This window comes from Juglans microcarpa x Juglans regia, chromosome 8D (genome assembly GCF_004785595.1).
Source record: "Juglans microcarpa x Juglans regia isolate MS1-56 chromosome 8D, Jm3101_v1.0, whole genome shotgun sequence".
Classification (NCBI taxonomy): Eukaryota; Viridiplantae; Streptophyta; class Magnoliopsida; order Fagales; family Juglandaceae; genus Juglans; species Juglans microcarpa x Juglans regia.
In genome coordinates this window covers 23669026-23688760 of record NC_054608.1, presented here as the reverse complement: position 1 = coordinate 23688760, position 19735 = coordinate 23669026, and the positions used below count along the sequence as shown (strand labels likewise).

General features: G+C 38.9%; 1 protein-coding gene across 1 annotated transcript; it reads left to right on the top strand.

Annotated features, from left to right (window-relative positions):
* Window positions 1–17442: 17442 nt before the first annotated feature.
* LOC121243229 (thaumatin-like protein 1) lies at window positions 17443–18601 on the top strand. Its single transcript, XM_041141321.1, has 2 exons — window positions 17443–17497; window positions 17979–18601. The coding sequence occupies exons 1-2, from the start codon at window positions 17443–17445 to the stop codon at window positions 18599–18601; spliced, it is 678 nt and encodes a 225-aa protein (XP_040997255.1).
* Window positions 18602–19735: the final 1134 nt, after the last annotated feature.

Below are 19735 nucleotides of genomic sequence, written 5' to 3'. Positions count from 1 at the left end.
AATAAGAGCCTCCCTAAATAAAGTCATCTGCCCCTCAGATCTCACTCTTCCCCCTTCCTTTTCACTGTTAACAAGGATTTCATTGAAATCCCCCCCACACACCACCCAACCTGAGTTTGTGGTTTAAAAGATTTCAGCAAGTTTCATGATTCCTTCCTTTTAGCAGTTTCAGGCTAACCATAGAAACAAGTCAGCAACCATCGTTTGTGAACCCCTTCATCTCAAAACCAAGCATTAATATGCCTTTGAGAATAACTCACAATTTCTATTCCCACATTAATATTCCAAAATAATGCCAAACCACCCCTTTTTCCCACTGGATCCATAGTAAAACAACCCTCACAATCTAACCTCTTCTTTAGAGCTCAATCCTTTTGCTTCTAATCTTGGTTTCCATGATGAAAACCAAGATGAGTTTATTTTTCTTTGCCATAATGCAGAGATCTTGAACTGACTGTCCGAGGATTCCCCAATCCTCAGCAGTTCAAACTTAAGATTTTCATAATACTTGGCAGGGTTGAAATGGCGGAAGCCCAAAATCGTCAAAAGAGTTATGCAGATACAAGGAGAAGAGACTTATCATTTGAGATAGGTGATTGGGTTTACCTTAAAGTCTCTCCGATGTTGGGGGTTAAGTGCTTTGGCAAGAAGGGAAAGCTTAGTCCGATCTATGTTGGTCCTTTCCAGATTATAGAGAATGTTGGGCTAGTTGCTTATAGAGTTGCCCTGCCGGATTATTTTGGGGATGTCCATGATGTGTTCCATGTGTCGTCTTTGAAGAAGAGTTTTGGACAGCTAGAGCCGCGTTTTGTCGACTCTGAACGTATTGAACTTCGGCCTAATCTTTCTTATGAAGTTGCCCCGACGCAGATTGTGGATGGGAAAGAGCAAAGGTTAAGGCCTAAGACAATACCTTTGGTGAAGGTGTCATGGGGCGATCTGTTGGCTTAGGATTTCTCTTGGGAGAGAGAAGCTGTCATGAGAGAGAAGTATCCGAAATTGAACTTGCTAATTTCGAGGACGAAATTTTTTTTTAAGGGGGGAGGACGTAACACCCCGTATTTTAGTGTATTTTTATTGAAGGATTATTTTCATAATTCAAAACTTTATTCTCTTGTTTTAAAATTATCGGATATTTTAAATGGTTTATTTTATGATCTTTAAATTGTGAAAATTAAATTGTTATGTTTTTTTAATATTTATTTATTGTTGTACATTTAAATTGTTCTTCTTTTTAAATTAATTGATTGTGAGATTCAATTATTTTATTTTCATTGTATCATTACGTTTAATTTATTATAATGGATTTACTGTTTTAAAATTATTTTCGTTGGATCATTTTTTGTGACCCAAGATGTGAGGATTGGACCTCATTTCTTTCCCTTCATTTTTCTTTTTCCCTTTTTCTTTTCTTTCTTTCTTTTTTTTTTCTTTTTCTTTCCCCCAGCTCCCCCCCCCCCGCGCGACAGCCTTCCCCTTCCCCTTCCCCGTGCGTCCGTCGGCTCACCCAACCCACCGCTGTCGCGCCGCCGTCTGTGACACTGCCCGTCCCGTTCGCTCTCCCACCGGACGGTGACCCTTCCCCGTAAATCTCAGCCTCTATCTCGCAGCCGATAGCCCTCACGCCCAACACCAAGCCGCGGTGCTCTCTTCGTTCCAGCGCCGCCGTCGTGCCACCTCCGGCCACCATTTCTTCACCACTTCATCCTCGACCTCCTAGCAACCCAATGCACCCAACCCCAGCTTCGATCCGTCACCGGTGATGCACATCCAACCCCATTTCCGATTTGGGTATTTTTGGCCTAAAAGCAACATTTGCGCCGCCACCCACGGCAAACCACCACCACCATTGGCTTCACCAACCTCTCTAGGCCTTACCCTATCAATTTCGAGTCTTAGTTTGTCCCCATTCGAAAGTGGGTATTTGAGACCCACGGCCGCAGTGTATTTTACACTATTACGTTGCTGTGTCGCCACCTTTTGCAGCTCCATGATCCTTCAGAAATTATTATATAGCACTGTAAGTATTTTTTCAAATAACTATCGTGATTTAAATGTATTTTTGCACTAACCCATATTATTGTGATCTGGTTGGACATGCCAGACTGAGTCTGAGGAGTTTGGATGTCGGATTGATTGTGGATGGAGTTGTGTATTTGGTCGGTATTGTGAAATGTTGGTTGTTGGTATGATGTTGTTCATGTACATGGCATATTGCACGCATGATCATGTTTGTAAAGGAAACTGGGTTTTCGTGTACATGCATTCATGTTCATGTGTTTCATGAAAACTGGGTTTTCATGTGTTAAAGGATTTTGGGTGCGTGTGTATCACGACCCCAAGCAGAGATGGGGCATTATCTCGGTGGAGCTCCTCTGGTCACTCGGGAGCAGAATATACTGAGTGACGTCTCCTGGGTTGTCGCTGGGCGACAACGGGATCAGACGAGATGGTCTCGTGCCGACTCCGTGGCCCCTCTGCTGGTGGGGGCCAGAGGATGCTTGGCCATGAATGAGCTGGGTGCGAAACTGGGCATCGCTCATTGCGTAGTGGGTGCTTGGCTACGAACACGCTGGGCGTGGAACTGAGCATCGCTACGAAGCCAGGACGTGCGGATGATCCCTAGGGGAGATCATAGTGCATTGGTTAATGGAATAATGAGCTGTTTTCTGGGAAAATAGCATGTGTTGATTAAAAGGTTTTTATGTGATTCATTTTCTGGAAAAATGAGATTTCATTGATTTGGGTCATTTTCTGGGAAAATGACGGAGTATTCTTTTTGGGCCAAAATGAGATTTTGGCATGCGTTGAAAATATCTATTTTCGGAGAAAATAGTATTTTTGGATTTAATGCATATTTCATCATATGCATGCATGTTGGTCGCATTAATGTATTTTTATCTCGTAATTGTTTGGTTTATATTTACCTGCGGTACCGTCCTATGGTAACGCAGATTTTGATGCAGAGGAGGATTAGGGTGAGCCTGAGGAGTCGGCTCCTCCCGAGGAGTGATTGGATCACTCGCATTCTTGTTTGGGACTTGTAAAATGTTTATTTTGGATGACTGTATAATTTTTAAACATTTTTACTGATTATTTAAATTGTATTATCAATTCTGGTACTTAGTTGTATTAATTATCCGCTGTGTTATTTTTGTACACTGTTGCATGTACACACTTGGCACTAACGTTGGGATGTGTGACCCTGTTGTCATCACCTCGGCGTCTCGATTCCCGTGTCTCCTTACATGGGGGTCGTGGGCGCCACAACCTAGGCCGCCGCACCACCACCATTAGCCTTCTCTCTTATCGGCGACCTCCCCATAGCCTCCTCATGCCCAGTCGAGCCCCCTAGCCTCCAGACGCACCCTCACTCTCCCATGGCTTCTCCTCCAACTCGCGGCCCAATCTGCCGCCGTAGAGCCACCGTGGCGCCACCCCAACGCCACCATAGCTCCACCGTACCCCTCTCAAGAGCCTCCATGGCCAGCCATGACCAGCCAAGCCCTCCCTCAGATTCCCCATGTTGTGACCCACGACCTTAGCTCCTCCACGAGCCGCCATGTCTCCGACGTGTGCCACCTCGGCACCACCATGAGACGACCACGACCCGACCTTCCTACGCCTAGACCCGCACCTCTAGCCACCTCCAATGGCCAAGACAACCACTGTACGTGGGTTAACCGCCACGTACGACCCTTCTGACGTCATCAACCGTGACGGTTAGCGAGCAACGAACGGGTCGATCCCGTCGACGGTATAAACCTCTATCCTCCGCTATATATGTTAGATGTTAGTTAGTTGATTAGGTTGTGGACTGTGCTGTTAGTATTTGTGGAGTTCACTGTATTGTGATGTGCTATGTAGTGAAGTGTTGGGCGTGGTTAGGAAGTGTGCTGTGAAGTGTTGTGGACTGTGCTGTGTAGTGTGGTTATGGAGCATGTGTTGTATGGGTGACATGGCGTTGTGCGGATTGGGAAGAGAGTGTGTACTCTCGTGGCTTAGTGTGGGATAAGGAGAGTATATATAAAATATACCCTCTTGGCGTATTATGGAATGGGAAGAGTACACACTGAGTGTACTCTGTGTGGCGTAGTGTGTATGAAGGGAGTACACGCGGAGTGTACTACATGTGATGGAGTGATGCATCATATGGCATGTACGCCATAGTGGTGATGTGGGGTAGCGTGTGAGAAGGAATACACATAGAGTGTACTCCAAGAGGTGCAGTGACACACCGTGTGGCTTATCGTAGAGATAAGGATGGTTGTGTGGTTGGTGGGCGTAGAGCATGGTGAGTAGTGTCGGGAACTGTGGAACAGTGTCCCAAAGGAGTTGTGATGTGGCTTGTAGTCTGAGGCGACAGGTGTCACCGTACTTGACTTATGGGTGAAGTAGTAGAACAAGTATAAGAGTGCGCAACAGAAGCATGACTGGGAAATGTCACGAAGTGACATGGTTACCAGAAGTCGTGCTTATGATAGGTGAGGAGTTAGTATAGAGATGACGTAGCAGGAACATGACGAGATGTCATGATGTGATAGGAGTATGTGAGGAACTGTACTCGTGATGAGATAGGAGTTGGTGTAGAAATGGCATAGCAGGATGTCACGTGACGTGACAAGATCACAGTGTAGCTTGGAATAGTCTCGAGCTATATGACGTGACATAAGGCGTGGTTGTGAACGGAGTCTTGTCGTGTTAAGTGTTGGGATGAATTGTCAAAAGGGACGGGTAGTATGAAGAGTCATGCTAGCCAAGTTATGAGAAGGTTGGTATCGGAGTATGGTCCTTGTTTACACAAGCAGATGATCAACGTGTTATACGTTGGTCTTAAGTGATAAGGGGATAAGGTACGTGTGTAATCTGGTTAGACATATGTGACAAACGGCTTCACCATATGTAATGGGTAATTTGTTCTAAACATAGTTATACGGTGCTTAAACCTCAGAGTTGGCTTAGAGCCTTGTGGCATGTATGGATGAGAATGAGGATTTAGTATAAGCTAAGGTGCATGAAGGTAGTGACGGGTGTATTATCTAGGATTGGGATGCGTGATTCCGTCGATTGGAATCATGCGTCGGAATGTGGTCAGTAAGAAGAGTAAGACGAAGGTCTTAGTATCTTAACCCTAAGGTGAATCATGGGTTCACTTTAGTGGATGAACACTCAAGGTAAGAACGTCGAGTTTGGAAGAGATAGTGCCTGTAAGTGGTCCCCAAAGGTCTTAGCATAGTAAAGGATACGTAAGAGCACGGAATAGAAGTAGAGTGTTCCAAGTGAAGCATAGTTCTATTTCTATTTTAAATTGCTTTTGCATTAGATAGAGAATGACGTCAAGGTTATGTGTATGCATGTAGGTTGCCATCTGACATGCACATGAATGGACTGCATGATATGAAAGTAGCATGGAGTCTAGGTAAGTATTACGTTCATGCTCTTCTAGAGTTTTCTAAAATATAAGAAATGAAAAAGAAATGCTTTCTCTTTATAATGTTTTACTAAATGACACGAAAGACATTTTACGAAAGAAAATGCTAAGTGTTCAAAGGTATAAGTATGTACGGCCCTCCTTGTCAACCCCTGTTTACGCACCTAAAGTATTAATTGTACGCATGTGAATGGATGACTATACGCAGCATCTCTTGTGTGTATTTTTAAGAAAAGAAATGTCGAGGCTTAGGCCTCAAGCTTTAACTGATGTTTTAACAACGCGAAGAAAGTATGTTGTTTTTAAATGTCTCTACGAACTGATGCTTTTATGGATGCCATGAACTGATGCTAATGGATGCCATGAAAAATGATGTTTAAGCCCATGCTTTCAAATGATATTTTTCTATGAACGAACTGTTAAATGAAAATGATTGAACTGAAAGAAAGGATTGAAATGAAATGAACGTTTATTGTATGAAAATATGTAATGGCCATATGAATGAATGAAAAGGGTACCATTGGAATGGGCAGATTGCAATGCCGGGTAAGTGGTACTAGTACTGCACCCAGTGCTGCCCCCTGACTGAAAAGGGATTTCCAACCCGTGGCCATGGGCGGAGTCCGGGTCCAAAGGAATACCGCTAACCCCAACACACGGGGCGTAACAGTGTATACCGGCCAATGAAAGTGATAAGAAAGAATGCATGAATGCATGAATGCATCGAATTCTTTAAGAAATGAAGGCACTAACAGGAGAAACGTTTTATGAAAAGAAAACCCATTTTAAAAGAAAAATCTCGTCCAGTGATGTTTTCAAAATAAACGCACGCATGCATGTACGTATAGTATGTATGAATGATGAATGTATGAATGAAAACTTATGTTGTTATATTTTAACTGTATGAAGTAATGCTTACGAGTCATCGACTCATTTTAGTTTTTATGTATGCCCCTCCCCCACAGGAACTGAATGAGAAGTACGCGTCAAGACGGACACGGCCTAATGGGAAGAGCACGGAAGTCTAGGCATGAGCGTTTAAATGTATGAGAGGCCTTTTTATTGTTAAAATTAATGTTTTCCCTTGTAAACATCTTTTATTCTCAAAGCACATTTTATTTTATAACATCTAATCATGCACCCTGGGTATGGAAGTAAAAGTTTTAAATCAAACAGCAATTCCCGTCATCATTTCTAAAATCATTTTATAAAAAGTCCCACCACAAGGACGGGCGTTACACAGGGCCTTCCTACCCAGACTCTTTGCTTATCCTCTTGGTTTTCAAAAACCAGAACAAAAACGTTCATACTAACCTCCATGAACTTAGCTACCTTACTGATTCTTCATATCTTCGCCATTGTTGCCTCCAATGCCTCCCTACTTATGGTTTTGGATGAAACCATTCTTTCCACTAAGCTTCTTTGCTCCTAGTATCTCAGTTCCTCAGGGACATTATCTTCTATGACAATATCAGAGACCTCCTCTTCCAGTAACCTTAGTTTCTTCCATTTCTCTTTCAAAACCTCCATTACTCACCCACTCCCCTTCTCAGGGACCACCTTTCGAGCACCTTAGGTTCCTTATGTTAAGAACCTTCTCTGCAAATATACTCGCAGACACCAACGACCATCGTACTCACACACCTTTTGCCCCCGTACGATTCTTCTTTACCACGCTACGCCACCCTAGTTCCACTACTTCCGTTATAACTATTTCCACGTCCCACTCACTTCGCTTCCACCCTTTTTTTCCAGAGAGAGAAAAAGGAGGAGAATAGAGATCAGTTGCATCAACCCAATATTTCAAACAATATTAAATGTGTTGTAATAAATATGGTAAGATTTTGTGATTATATTCTTTCTCGTGTAGACCCTAAAACTTGATAATACAAATAAAAATTCTTTTCGAGGGACAACTTCACATTTACATCAATTTCTCGAAGCCCCAATGTATTCGTCCGATCGACATGAAGGTCCCGATCACGACCTCAATTATCGGTGTTGGTTGAAAGAAACCGCATATGGAGCCTCTATATATAACGCCATTGAGTATGGATCCCATGTTCATAAGTACATACCACTATTACCACACCCTCCTCTGCATGCATATATATATATATATATATATCAATAATGTCTTATGTATGGAAATATCTATCCCACCATTTGACAAAGCAGTATCGAACCAACAGGTCACCATTTCGTTCATAACTCCATTTTAAAATCTAAGGGTCTTGTAATTTTTGTAGAAATTAAGGGAGTAGGGAAATTTGGCATCATGACAATCCAACTTTGAAACAATTGCATTAGCAAAGCATTTAACAGATTTCTAAAGTTGTTCAGGAAAAACTTCAGGAATGGGACCAAACTGGTTCCACCATTTGAAGCACCAAATTAGGGAAGTTTGCCTTTGAATTTCTTATCAAAATTAAGAAACCATGAGTGATTCGTGTCTGCAGTTTGAAACAGCATGAACTTGGACCATGCATCAATGTAATCATAGTAACAATAAACAATTTTTGAGTTGGAAAGTCTTTTTGAAGTAAAGGGGTGGGTACCCCAGTCTTCTTCTATAATGACATTCAAAATGTAAGCACTGTGATAAATCAATTTTGATTTATCAGTTTTATCATAAATAGGTTTAATAACAATGGATTCTGTTTGTAGCATAATACTAGAATAATACTGGAGATTTTTTGCAGGACTCTCAGGGATCCAATGAAAACCTAGAGGAAAATAGCTGAAAGCAATTTTGAAGGAATCTATATATATTGATCGATTAGATTCAATATAGAACAAATTTTGGGAAATTTTTTTTTTATTAGATTCAGTTTTCGAAGTAGGGAAATACTGAGTGGGTTTAATAGAAGAAATTGGTTTAGCATAAGAGTCGTAAGGGGTAGCAATAGCAGAAGCAAATAAAGCAGGTTTAATAGTAGGGATACTCCCAAGGGTAGTAAACCTATCAGCAATTTCTAGTGGGGAAGCAAACTCATTTTTAATGAGCTTGAGATCAGGGATTGGTGGAGGTGTAGCAATCTTTTTTCCTTTATCTTTCTTCTTGCTCATTGTTGCTGCAAGAATTCACGTGTAAGAAAATTAGGAATGGAATTATCAAAATCTTTAATATATTTAATATTGAAGTAAAAAACACTTAATATATAGCTTGTCATCGGGTAAAAATATGTTTTGATGCAATGTTTTCAACATCTTTTTCTAAAACATATTTAGTAGTACTTTTGCAATCAATGAGTAGTAAGAATTTTTTGTTTAACAAATCACTTTGAAATTTTGAAATGTATAGTACTATAGATAAGATTTCTTTTTTAATAGTATTATAATTAAGTTGTGCACTATTCTAGACTCTGGAATAGAATCGAACAATTTGTTTGGATGAGCCTAGTGAAACAATTTGTTTCAGAATACCACCATAATCAATGTCAGAGGCATCTGTTTCAACGATTTTAAAAGAACCATAAGTAGGGATACCAAAACACGGAAGAGTCTTGACATGTGCCTTGATTTGTTTAACAAGAGTAGTATGAATTTCGGACCATAGAGGAGGATTGTTGTGTAGCCTTTCATATAATGGGTGATATTGTTTCCTCATATTTGGGTAGAATTCGGTAACATAGTCGAGAGAACCAAGGAATCGTTGTAACTGAGTTTTATTAGGAATAACATCAGGAAATTTGTTAGCAAATTCAATAGTTCTGTTGATGCATCAGATTTTGCTTTCAGAAATATCATAACTAAGGAATCTGATCTTGGTTTGAAACAATTTAATCTTTTTAGTAGAAACAACAAAGCCATTCAATTTAATGATATCTAGAAATGATTGTAAATGTTTTCAATGTTCATCAGTAGATTTGGAAAATATGAGAACATCATCAATATAAACAATGGGAAATGGGTGAATGAATTGAAGATGTCATTTATAATATTTTAGAATTCACTAGGGGCATTTTTGAGACTAAAAGGCATCACATTCCACTCGTAGTATCCAAATGGGGTAGTAAAGTAAGTCTTATACTTATCTGACTCATTAATCTGGATTTGCCAAAATCCTAACTTCAGGTGAAACTTGGAGAAGACAACTGCATCACATATCCTATAAATTAAGTCATTCTTGTTGGATAGAATACTTAATCCACTCTAAGACTTTGTTCAAGGGTTTGAAGTTAATCATTAGGCGAGGTGTCCCTCTCTCAATTTCTGCATTTTTATGGACATAAAAAGCTGCACAAAACCAGGGAGACTTACTAGGCCTAATAATTTGTTTAGCAAGCAAATCATTGATTTCATTTTTGCAAAATTTTAAAGTTTCACTATTCATTTGAATAGGTCGAGTTTTAGTTGAAATGTTTTTCTCACAAAAACCCTTAATATAAGACAAAGAAACAACATGTTTCTTCCTATACCAAAAGACATTTAGAAAATCATAACAAACATTATCAACCAGTTTTTTTTTATTAAAATCATTGATATTTGACTGAAGCAAAGTATTAAAGAGTTGTTCTGAAATCTTTTTGAATTTGATTTTTTGTTGCAAGAATTCAAATGTTTTGCTTTTGCAGAAAGCTAAGACTTCAAACTTTTGTCAATATCAATTTCAAATTTTGAAGTAAATTTAAACTGAACTTTTTGTCCAAAAGGATCAGTAGTAATTCCATCATTTTTAGAAAGAAATGGATATAAAGATTATGTGGCGCCCCCAATCCCCCTTATATAAATACACAGGGATCGAGACGCCAGGATGGTGACAACACGGTCACACATCCCAACGAAGTGCCAGTGTGTGTACATGCAACAGTGTACAAATATAATAACGCAGCGGATAGTCAACTAAGTACCAGAATTTAAATACAAATATTTAAAACAATTTATCTTTAAAAATTATACAGTCATCCCAAATATAATACAAAAGGTGGATACATAAACTGATAAAAACACATAACTCACTAAACAGGAGCAATCCCAGATCACTCCTCCAACGGAGCCAAGCTAAGGCTCGTCATCAACGTCTGCATCAAAATCTGCGATACCATAAAATGGTACCACAGGTAAGTATAAACCAAACAACTCTCGGGATAAAAATACATTAATGCAACCAACAATATAGCAAAATACAGTTAACCATAAAATACCATTTTTTTCCCAGAAAAATGATTATTTCCAACACACGCCAAAAATCCCATTTTGGCCCAAAATATCCGTAACGCGTTTTCCCATAAAATGATTCACACAAACAATCCAGTTATCGGACACTGTAGGCGGGAATCGCAGGCGGGACTCTACCACCGTCCCTGCTTACCACCATCCCTACCGCGTGCACCGTAGGCGGGAATCACAGGCGGGACACAACCACCATCCCTGCTTACCACCATCCCTAACGCGTGCACCGTAGGCGGGAATCACAGGCGGGACTCTACCACCATCCCTGCTTACCACCATCCCTACAGTTCCTTTACACACAATAAATACTTAACAGAGCACTGTAGGCGGGAATCACAGGCGGGACACAACCACCATCCCTGCTTACCACCATCCCTACAGTCTCTTTCCTTTTACTCGCATGAAAATCCAAATCCAATAAATACATGAACATGTATGCAATACACGAAAATCCAGTTTTCTTTACAAACATGATCATGCATGCAATATGCGATGTACGTGAACAAGTCATAACCAACAACCACAATTCACAATGCAAACAAACACAACTCCGTCCACAATCCATCCGACCCCCGAAACTCCTCGGACTCAGTCCGGCAAAACAACCCAATTCACAGATAATATGCGTTAGTGCAAAAATATATTTAAATCAAGAAAGTTCTTTAAGGAAAATACTTACAGTGCAATATAATAATTTTCGGAGGATCTCGAAGTTGCAAGTGGTGATTTCTGAGCAACACCACAGTGTAAAATACACTGTGGCCGTGGGTCACAGATACCCACTTTTCAACGAGGACAAACGAAGACCCAAGATTGATAGGGTAGGGCCTAGGGAGGTCGGTGAAGCCAATGGTGGCGGTGGTTTGCCGTGGGTGGCGGCGGAATGGGCGGTAGAAGACCAAAATGCCCAAATCGGAAATGTAGATGGTGGAGCTTCACCGGTGACGGATCGGAGGTGGGGTTGGGTCCAATGGGTTGCCAAGAGGTCGGGGATGAAGTGGTAGGAAGATGGTGGCCGGAGGTGGCGCGACGGCGGCGCAATGGAGGAAAACGTGCCGCGGCGTCGAAGAGCTACTGGTGGTTAACGGCGGCACGGATGGAGGTGAGATTGGTGGGGTGAGGTCGCCGGTGGCTGGGGAAGCTAACGGGCTGGGCGGTGAGGGCCACCGCCGGCTCACGGCGGCGCTGGCGTGAAGGTGGCCCGCGGCTTCGTGGGGGGCGTGTGGGCTACCGGCGGCGAGGTAGGGGCTGAGATTTGGGAGGTGAGGTCGCCGGAGGGAGGGGGAGCTGGTCGGCTGGGCGGTGTCGCGCACGGCGGCGCGACGGCGGCGCTGGGAGGAGACGAAGGAAACGGGCGGAGGAGAGGAGAGAGAGAGAGATCGCGCGGGAAGGAGAGGAAATAAGGAAAAAAAAGAAAAGAAAGAAAAGAAAAAGGAAGGAAAGAAAAAAATGGAGGAAAAGAAATGAGGTCCAATCCTCATAACTTGGGTCACAAAAATGATCCAACGGAGATGATTTTAAAACCACAAGTCAAATAAAATAATTTAAACGTAATGGTAAAGTCAAATTAAAATAATTAAATCCCACGGTAATTAATTTAAATATTAAAAGCAATTTAAATGCATAACAATAAATAAATATTTAGAAAGCACATAAAATTAATTTTCACCAAATTAAAATCATAGAAATAAACTTACTAAAAATCCAACCAATTTTAAAATAAGAGGATAAATTTTTGAATAATCAAAAATAATCCTTCAGTAAAAATACACTGAAATACGGGGTGTTACAGATTAAATAAAAAGAATTCCTAATATGACTTTATCAATCATATTTTTAATAAGCACTGAAGGAATTTTAAAACAAACATTATTCTGGCAAACATGAGCAGTATTAAATTCGTACTTGATCTTCATCTGAGATCCGTTTGCTGAGAATAATCTCTCAGTAGATTTCTCATAATATTTACTAGGAACTATCCCTTCCTGGATACAAATCATATCCGATCCGGAGTCAATCATAGCAACCACAGAAAATTGAAATTCATGACAAACAATAATAGAAACTCTAGAAAACTATTTTGGAGGAATAATATGATGAATTAAATAGATCTGATTCTCAGAAGATTTCTCTTCTTTTGAACTGGAATCAAAATCATTTGTTTCCTCATTGTCAGAAGGAACTTGTTGATCAAATTGCTAATCAACTTTTAAACACAATAATTATTGTTGAAAAGAATCATTTTCAGATTTGAGATTATCGATCTCAGCTTTGAGTTCAATAATTTCTTTTTTAATAAAACCAACTTTATGTTGGAAATCAGTTGTAGAAATATCTTTGGATTTTTTCTTTTCAAATCTTTCCAAATTTTCTTGAAGATTAATTTTTTGTTTAGAAGTCTCAGGTTCTTGATGAACCATTGTCTTCTTGAGATTTTGCAAATACTCTTCTTTAAGCTCATGATTAGTAATTTAAGAAATTAAGGTTCCCAAAAGATTTTCTTGTTCTTCTTCTTTGGTTAAAACATTGATTGTTTTACCCAAAGATTTGCAACAAGAATCATTACAACCAAGCTTAATATTAGAGAATCAGATGATCCAGTTTCTTAGTGATATTCTGAATCACTAGAACTGAATTCATTGATGTCAGATGATGATGAAGATTTTGTTTCTAGGTGGTGAAACAAATCTTCTTGATCATTGGCATTAATATTCAATTGGTTAAGCTTGTTTTTTGCATTTATTGGACTTTTGGGACATTTATTAGCAAAATGTCTAGACTTGCCGCAATTAAACATCTCCATTTTGAAGGGGTTTGAAAATTATTTTTCTTAGTAAAAGGTTTTTTATTAGAAGATTTTTTGTAAAAATAATCACAGTTCGTTCTCCTTTTCTCACCACGAGGTTTGGTAAATTTACTAGAATATTTTTGTTTTTGTCTGGATGGAGCAATTGGAGAAAGGTCAAATTGTTCACAGAAATTCCTCATTTCATATTTGGTTTCTTACTATTCTTCATATGTTGGCGAAACATTCTTTGATCATTACACATACTAATACCAAACTTCTTAATTGTGCTGAAGATATCACCATAGGTGTAATTATCATAATTAAGGAGTCGCGAGATATCAGTAACTTCACCCTTAACTTTGTGAGCAATTAAATGAGGTAATCCATCAATAAATTTTTTTTTCCTGTAAGGCTTATGACTATCATCTCTAAGCAATACTCTGGACATGAAAACATCTTGATACCATCTATAATCAGATATTTGACAGCATCTCAAATTATTCAAATAATCACTAATACGATTAGTAATGTTGGAGGGAGTTCCAATAAAATATTTAACAATAGTGTAAATCAAGGTATTAACACCTTTAGTAATTCTCATTCCTATGGTTTTATAAAAAATTGACAACCCTTCATCACTATGCTTAATAGCATTCTGAATTGTTTCCCTCGCTTTTGCTGTGAGATGTTTATCCCACCAGTGTCGAAGCATACCAGAAAAATCGGTAGTTAAAATAGTAATAATCTCAGGTTGTCTGAGATTGTTGTTAATGTGGCGCCCACGACCCCCATGTAAGGAGACACGGGAATCGAGACGCCGGGATGATGACAACAGGGTCACACATCCCAACGTTAGTGCCAAGTGTGTGTACATGCAACAGTATACAAAAACAACGCAGCGGATAATTAATATAACTAAGTACCATAATTGTTAATACAATTTAAGCAATCAGTAAAAAGGTTTAAATATTATACAGTCATCCGAAATAAATATTTAACAAGTCCCAAACCAGAATGCGAGTGATCCAATCACTCCTCGGACGGAGCCGACTCCTCAGGCTCACCCTCATCCCCCTCTGCATCAAAATCTGCGTTACCATAAAATGGTACCGTAGGTAAGTATAAACCAAACAACTACGAGATAAAAATACATTAATGCGACCAACATGCATGCATATGATGAAATATGTATTAATCCAAAAATACTATTTTCTCCGAAAATTGATATTTTCCAACACACACCAAAATCCCATTTGGCCCAAAAAGAATACTCCGTCATTTTCCGAGAAAATGACCCAAATCAATAAAACTTCATTTTCCCAGAAAATGAATCACATAAAAAATCCTTTTAATCAACACACGCTATCTTCCCAGAAAACAGCTCATTATTCCATTAACCAATGCACCATGATCTCCCCTAGGGATCATCCGCACGTCCTGGCTTCGTAGCGATGCTCAGTTCCGCGCCCAGCGCGTTCGTGGCCAAGCATCCTCTAGCCCCCACCAGCAGAGGGGCCACGGAGTCGACACAAGACCATCTCGTCCGATCCCATCGTCACCCAGCAACAATCCAGGGGATGTCACTGAGTATATTCCGCTCCCGAGTGACCAGAGGAGCTCCACCGAGATAATGCCCCATCTCCGCTTGGGGTCGTGATACACACGTACCCAAAATCCTTTAACACATGAAAACCCAATTTACATGAAACACATGAACATGAATGCATGTACACGAAAATCCAGTTTCCTTTACAAACATGATCATGCATGCAATATGCCATGTACATGAACAACACCATACCAACAACCAACATTTCATAATACCAACCAAACACACAACTCCATCCACAATCCATCCGACCCCCGAACTCCTCGGACTCAGTCCGGCATGTCTAACCAGTTCACAATAATATGAGTTAGTGCAAAAATATGTTTAAATCACAATAGTTCTTTGGAAAAATACTTACAGCGCTATAATATGATTTTTGAAGGATCCCGGAGGTGCAAGAAGTGGTGACTCAGCAACGTAACAGTGTAAAATACACTGCGGCCATGGGTCTCAAAAACTCACTTTTCAAGGGAGATAAACTAAGACCCGAAATTGATAGGGTAGGGCCTATAGAGGTCGGTGAAGCCAATGGTAGTGGTGGTTTGCCGTGGGTGGCGGCGCAAATAGTGGTTTTAGGCCAAAAATACCCAAATAGGAAATGGAGTTGGATGTGCTTCACCGGTGACGGATCGGAGCTGGGGTTGGGTCCATTGGGTTGCTAGGAGGTCAAGGATAAAGTGGTGAAGAAATGGTGGCCGGTGGTGCCGCGACGGCGGTGGTGGTGCCGCGACGGCAGTGCTGGAGCTCAAGATGAGCCGTGGCTTGGAGGGGCTCGTGGAGGCAAACGGCGGCGCGATAGGAGCTGAGAATGGAGGGAGGTGGTCGCCGGCCGGTGGGGAAGCTGATGGGAGGGGCGGTGTCGGGCACGGCGGCGCGACGGCTGTGGGTTTGGTGGAAAGAGAGAAGCGCACGGGAGAGAGGGAGGGGAGTGCGTCGCAAGGGAAGGAGAAAAGCAGAGGGAGAAAAAGAAAAGGGGAAGAAAGAAAAGAAAAGGAAAAGAAAAAGAGAAAAAGAAAAGTAAGGAGAAAATAAATGAGATCCAATCCTCACCTCTTGGGTCACAAAAAATGATCCAACGAAGATGATTTTAAAATAGCAAATCAATTAAAATAATTTAAACGTAATAATACAATGAAAATAAAATAATTAAATCCCACAATCAATTAATTTAAAAGAAGAACAATTTAAATGTACAACAATAAATAAATATTAAGAAAACATAACAATTTAATTTTCACAATTTAAAGATCATAAAATAACCCATTTAAAATATCCGATAATTATAAAATAAGAGAATAAATTTTTGAATTATTAAAAATAATCTTCAGTGAAAATACACTAAAATACGAGGTGTTACATTTAATATAAGCATTTGCAACCATAGACATTTTACTCATGGTATTGAGGATTTCTTGTTTAGATAATCCGTCAATATTCTATTTGTAAATTTTGTTAGCAGAATAAGAGGATTGGGTTTGAAACATTCTTTCTTCCAACTGTAAATCAAGAAGTGTTGGTCTGGGATACCAGTTCTTCGGGGTTCTTTCAAATAAAATCTGGCGATTTCAAGTTTTAAACTAATATCTTGAAAAATATTTTCAAGTAAAGCTATATCTTTAATAGTAGATGAATCACTGTCAGATGATTCTTTAGTCGTTTCAACAATAACAACTTCTATGTCACTGCTATTTAAAGTACTAATAGAAGACTATTCTTTCTTAATATCCGCAAGCATTTGATTGATTTTATCAAGAGTATTGGCCTATTTTTTGAAATCAAGTTTTGGCCTATCTTTTGTAGTATAATAAGCAGAAGTAACTTGAGAGGCAGTAGAAACACCTTTCAGTTTTAAATCAGGGTTAATAGGATGGGTTGTTTTTATATAATCTTCTAGAAATTTTTTGAGATTTTGGTCTCTTCTTTCTGGATTTTCCGAGATAGAACCAAGAATAGAGGATCTAGTTTTAGCGAAAGAATTTTTTCTTTCATTGCTTACTAGAGGTTGCTCAAAACTGATTTTAATAGTGTCATCCAAATATTGTTGAATATAATCAAGATTGAGTTCATCAGTTGAAACTCTAATAGGAGGAACTTCATGTTGCAAAGTCTATTCATTGAGAAGAGAAATATCTTTCTAATAGATCATTTTTGAAACTTGAATATTAGCATTAGGAGTAGAACTCCAGATTAACAAAGTTTTATTTCCTGAAGTTTTCAAAATAGCTTTAGGATTCAAATTAGTTTGTAAAATCTTATAATAAATGCGGTAAACAATGGCAAGAAGTTTGCTACCTTCTTCTATTTCATAACCAAAAGGTAAAATATTTAAAGTCAACACTTTCAAATTATAAATCAAGATATATATATATATATATATCTATGTATGCATCCATGCATTGAGATCATCAAATTACCACCCGGCCTATCTATCTTGCAATCATGAAGGGTAGCCTTTCAGTTTCCTGCCTCACCTTGGCTTTCTTTTTCCTCTTTGGTATGCCTCGTGACCATGACGATCAGTATTGAAATTTCTTCAACTTTTAGCATGAATAAAAATATTAATTGCTTTTATTTATTTTTTCATTAAGCATTTATTTAATTATGAGCCCCGGCCAGGTACAAATCTTAAATGCTTTAAGTACAAATCTTAAATTTGGCTACTTAATTCGAGCAACCAAGAAACTATGCAGGAAATTGATTGTTTGCATAAGTAGGCTTAATTATATGTTATAATTAAACCTACTTATATTTTGTAAATACTATCATGTCAATGTCATAGCGTGTATATATCTTATATGCACCTGTATCATTGTGATAAGCATGCATGTGTGATTTACTAGCTAAAATGGGTATGTGTTTGACTAAATTCAATTGCTGTATATAGCTAAGATGGATATATTGCTTTCTTGTTCGACATATATGCATGGTGACAAGGAATTATTTTGTTTGATGTTGCATATGTATGAATATTGCAGGTGCTCAATCCGCTAGAATAACTTTCAGAAACAACTGTCCCAATACCATCTGGCCAGGAACCCTAACTGCTGATCAGAAACCTCAACTATCAACAACCGGATTTGAGTTAGCATCCAAAGCAGTCATATCACTAGATGTCCAAGCTCCATGGAAAGGCCGTTTTTGGGCACAAACTGGTTGCTCCACGGATGCCTCAGGAAGGATCTCTTGTGCAACTGCAGAATGTGCCTCCGGAAAGGTTGAATGCAATGGCAATGGTGCGGTCCTACCGGCATCTTTGGTGGAAATAAACCTAGTAGAGAATGGTGGGCAAGACTTTTATGATGTCAGCCTTGTCGACGGCTTCAACTTGCCTGTTTCAGTGAGCACAGAAGGTGGGACTGGTGATTGCCGGACCTCGAGTTGCTCGGCCAATGTGAACGCGGCTTGCCCAGCAGATCTGCAAGTGAAAGACGTGGATGGGAGTGTAATCGCATGCAAGAGCGCTTGCATAGCATTCCATCAGCCACAATACTGCTGCACTGACGATTTCAATACCCCAGCAACATGTCCTCCCACGAACTATTCAATGATCTTCGAGAATCAACGCCCTCAAGCTTATAGCTATGCTTATGATGTGTGAACAGTACCTTTACCTGCTCTGCTGCATCTAATTATGTTATCACTTTCTCTTTTATAATAATTATAATATTAATAATCCACGTATTTAGTGTAACAAATAATAATGAATTACTACATATAGAAAATTAATAAATAAATGCGCAAATTATATAAATTTATTGTGCGCGCTTCTCTTTACGCAACCACTCTATCTTCACATGCGGCTGTATATTCATTCATGGGAGGGTACATGATACTACTCTCTTGTGATAATATACCATCAGAAGCTGCTTTCTGTTTGAATCGATCAAAATCAACCCATAATAGGTTTCTATCATTTTTACATGTGATGGTTCACGTGCAATATTTATATTTATATTTTTACATTTATATCAAAATCCAACACCGACTTTCAAAGTTTACCGGATGACTCACTCAATATTGTTTCTTTATTTACATTTGTGAGCTAGCAAAGATACTTTAAATTAGGAGTATTTTTGTAAAATATCTTATAAAAGTAACATCACTTTATAAAAATACTCTCATTTTATAACATTTTTGTACAATATATTGTATAATATGTTTTGTGTATATCATTACTCTATCACCATGGTCTATTAATTCCATGCAAACTGACACAAATGGTTGTTAATTAAATCATCACTAGAGATTATTATTCTAAGGAAAATTTACTGTTTAAGTTCATGTGGTTTTACTTTCTCAAAATTGGTACATTTGGTTTAGGAAAATGATGGGTCCCGTTGCGGGATTTCGTTGGTGTCCCGCTCTTTTTTTTTTTTACTTAGTGATTAAGAAAATGTTGCTTAATAATATTTTATTTTTTTTACTTTTTTAAAAAATATTTAAAAGTATTAAAAAAATGATGTAAAAAACAAGTTTTTAATATATTTTTTTTCACATCATTTTTAAAACTTTTAAATATTTTTTAAAAAAATAAAAATTTATAATATTATTAAACAACATTTTCTTAATTACTATGTAAAAAAAAAGACAAAAAAAAATAATGAGCGGGACATCAGCGTAGCACTGCCCTTTGGTTTAAAAAGTTTAGAATAGTTATGGTCAAGTTTTAAATTAGCCCTTTCGTCTGGACTTCGTATTGTTTTCCTGATGTGCCTGTTGAATGTCACGTCGG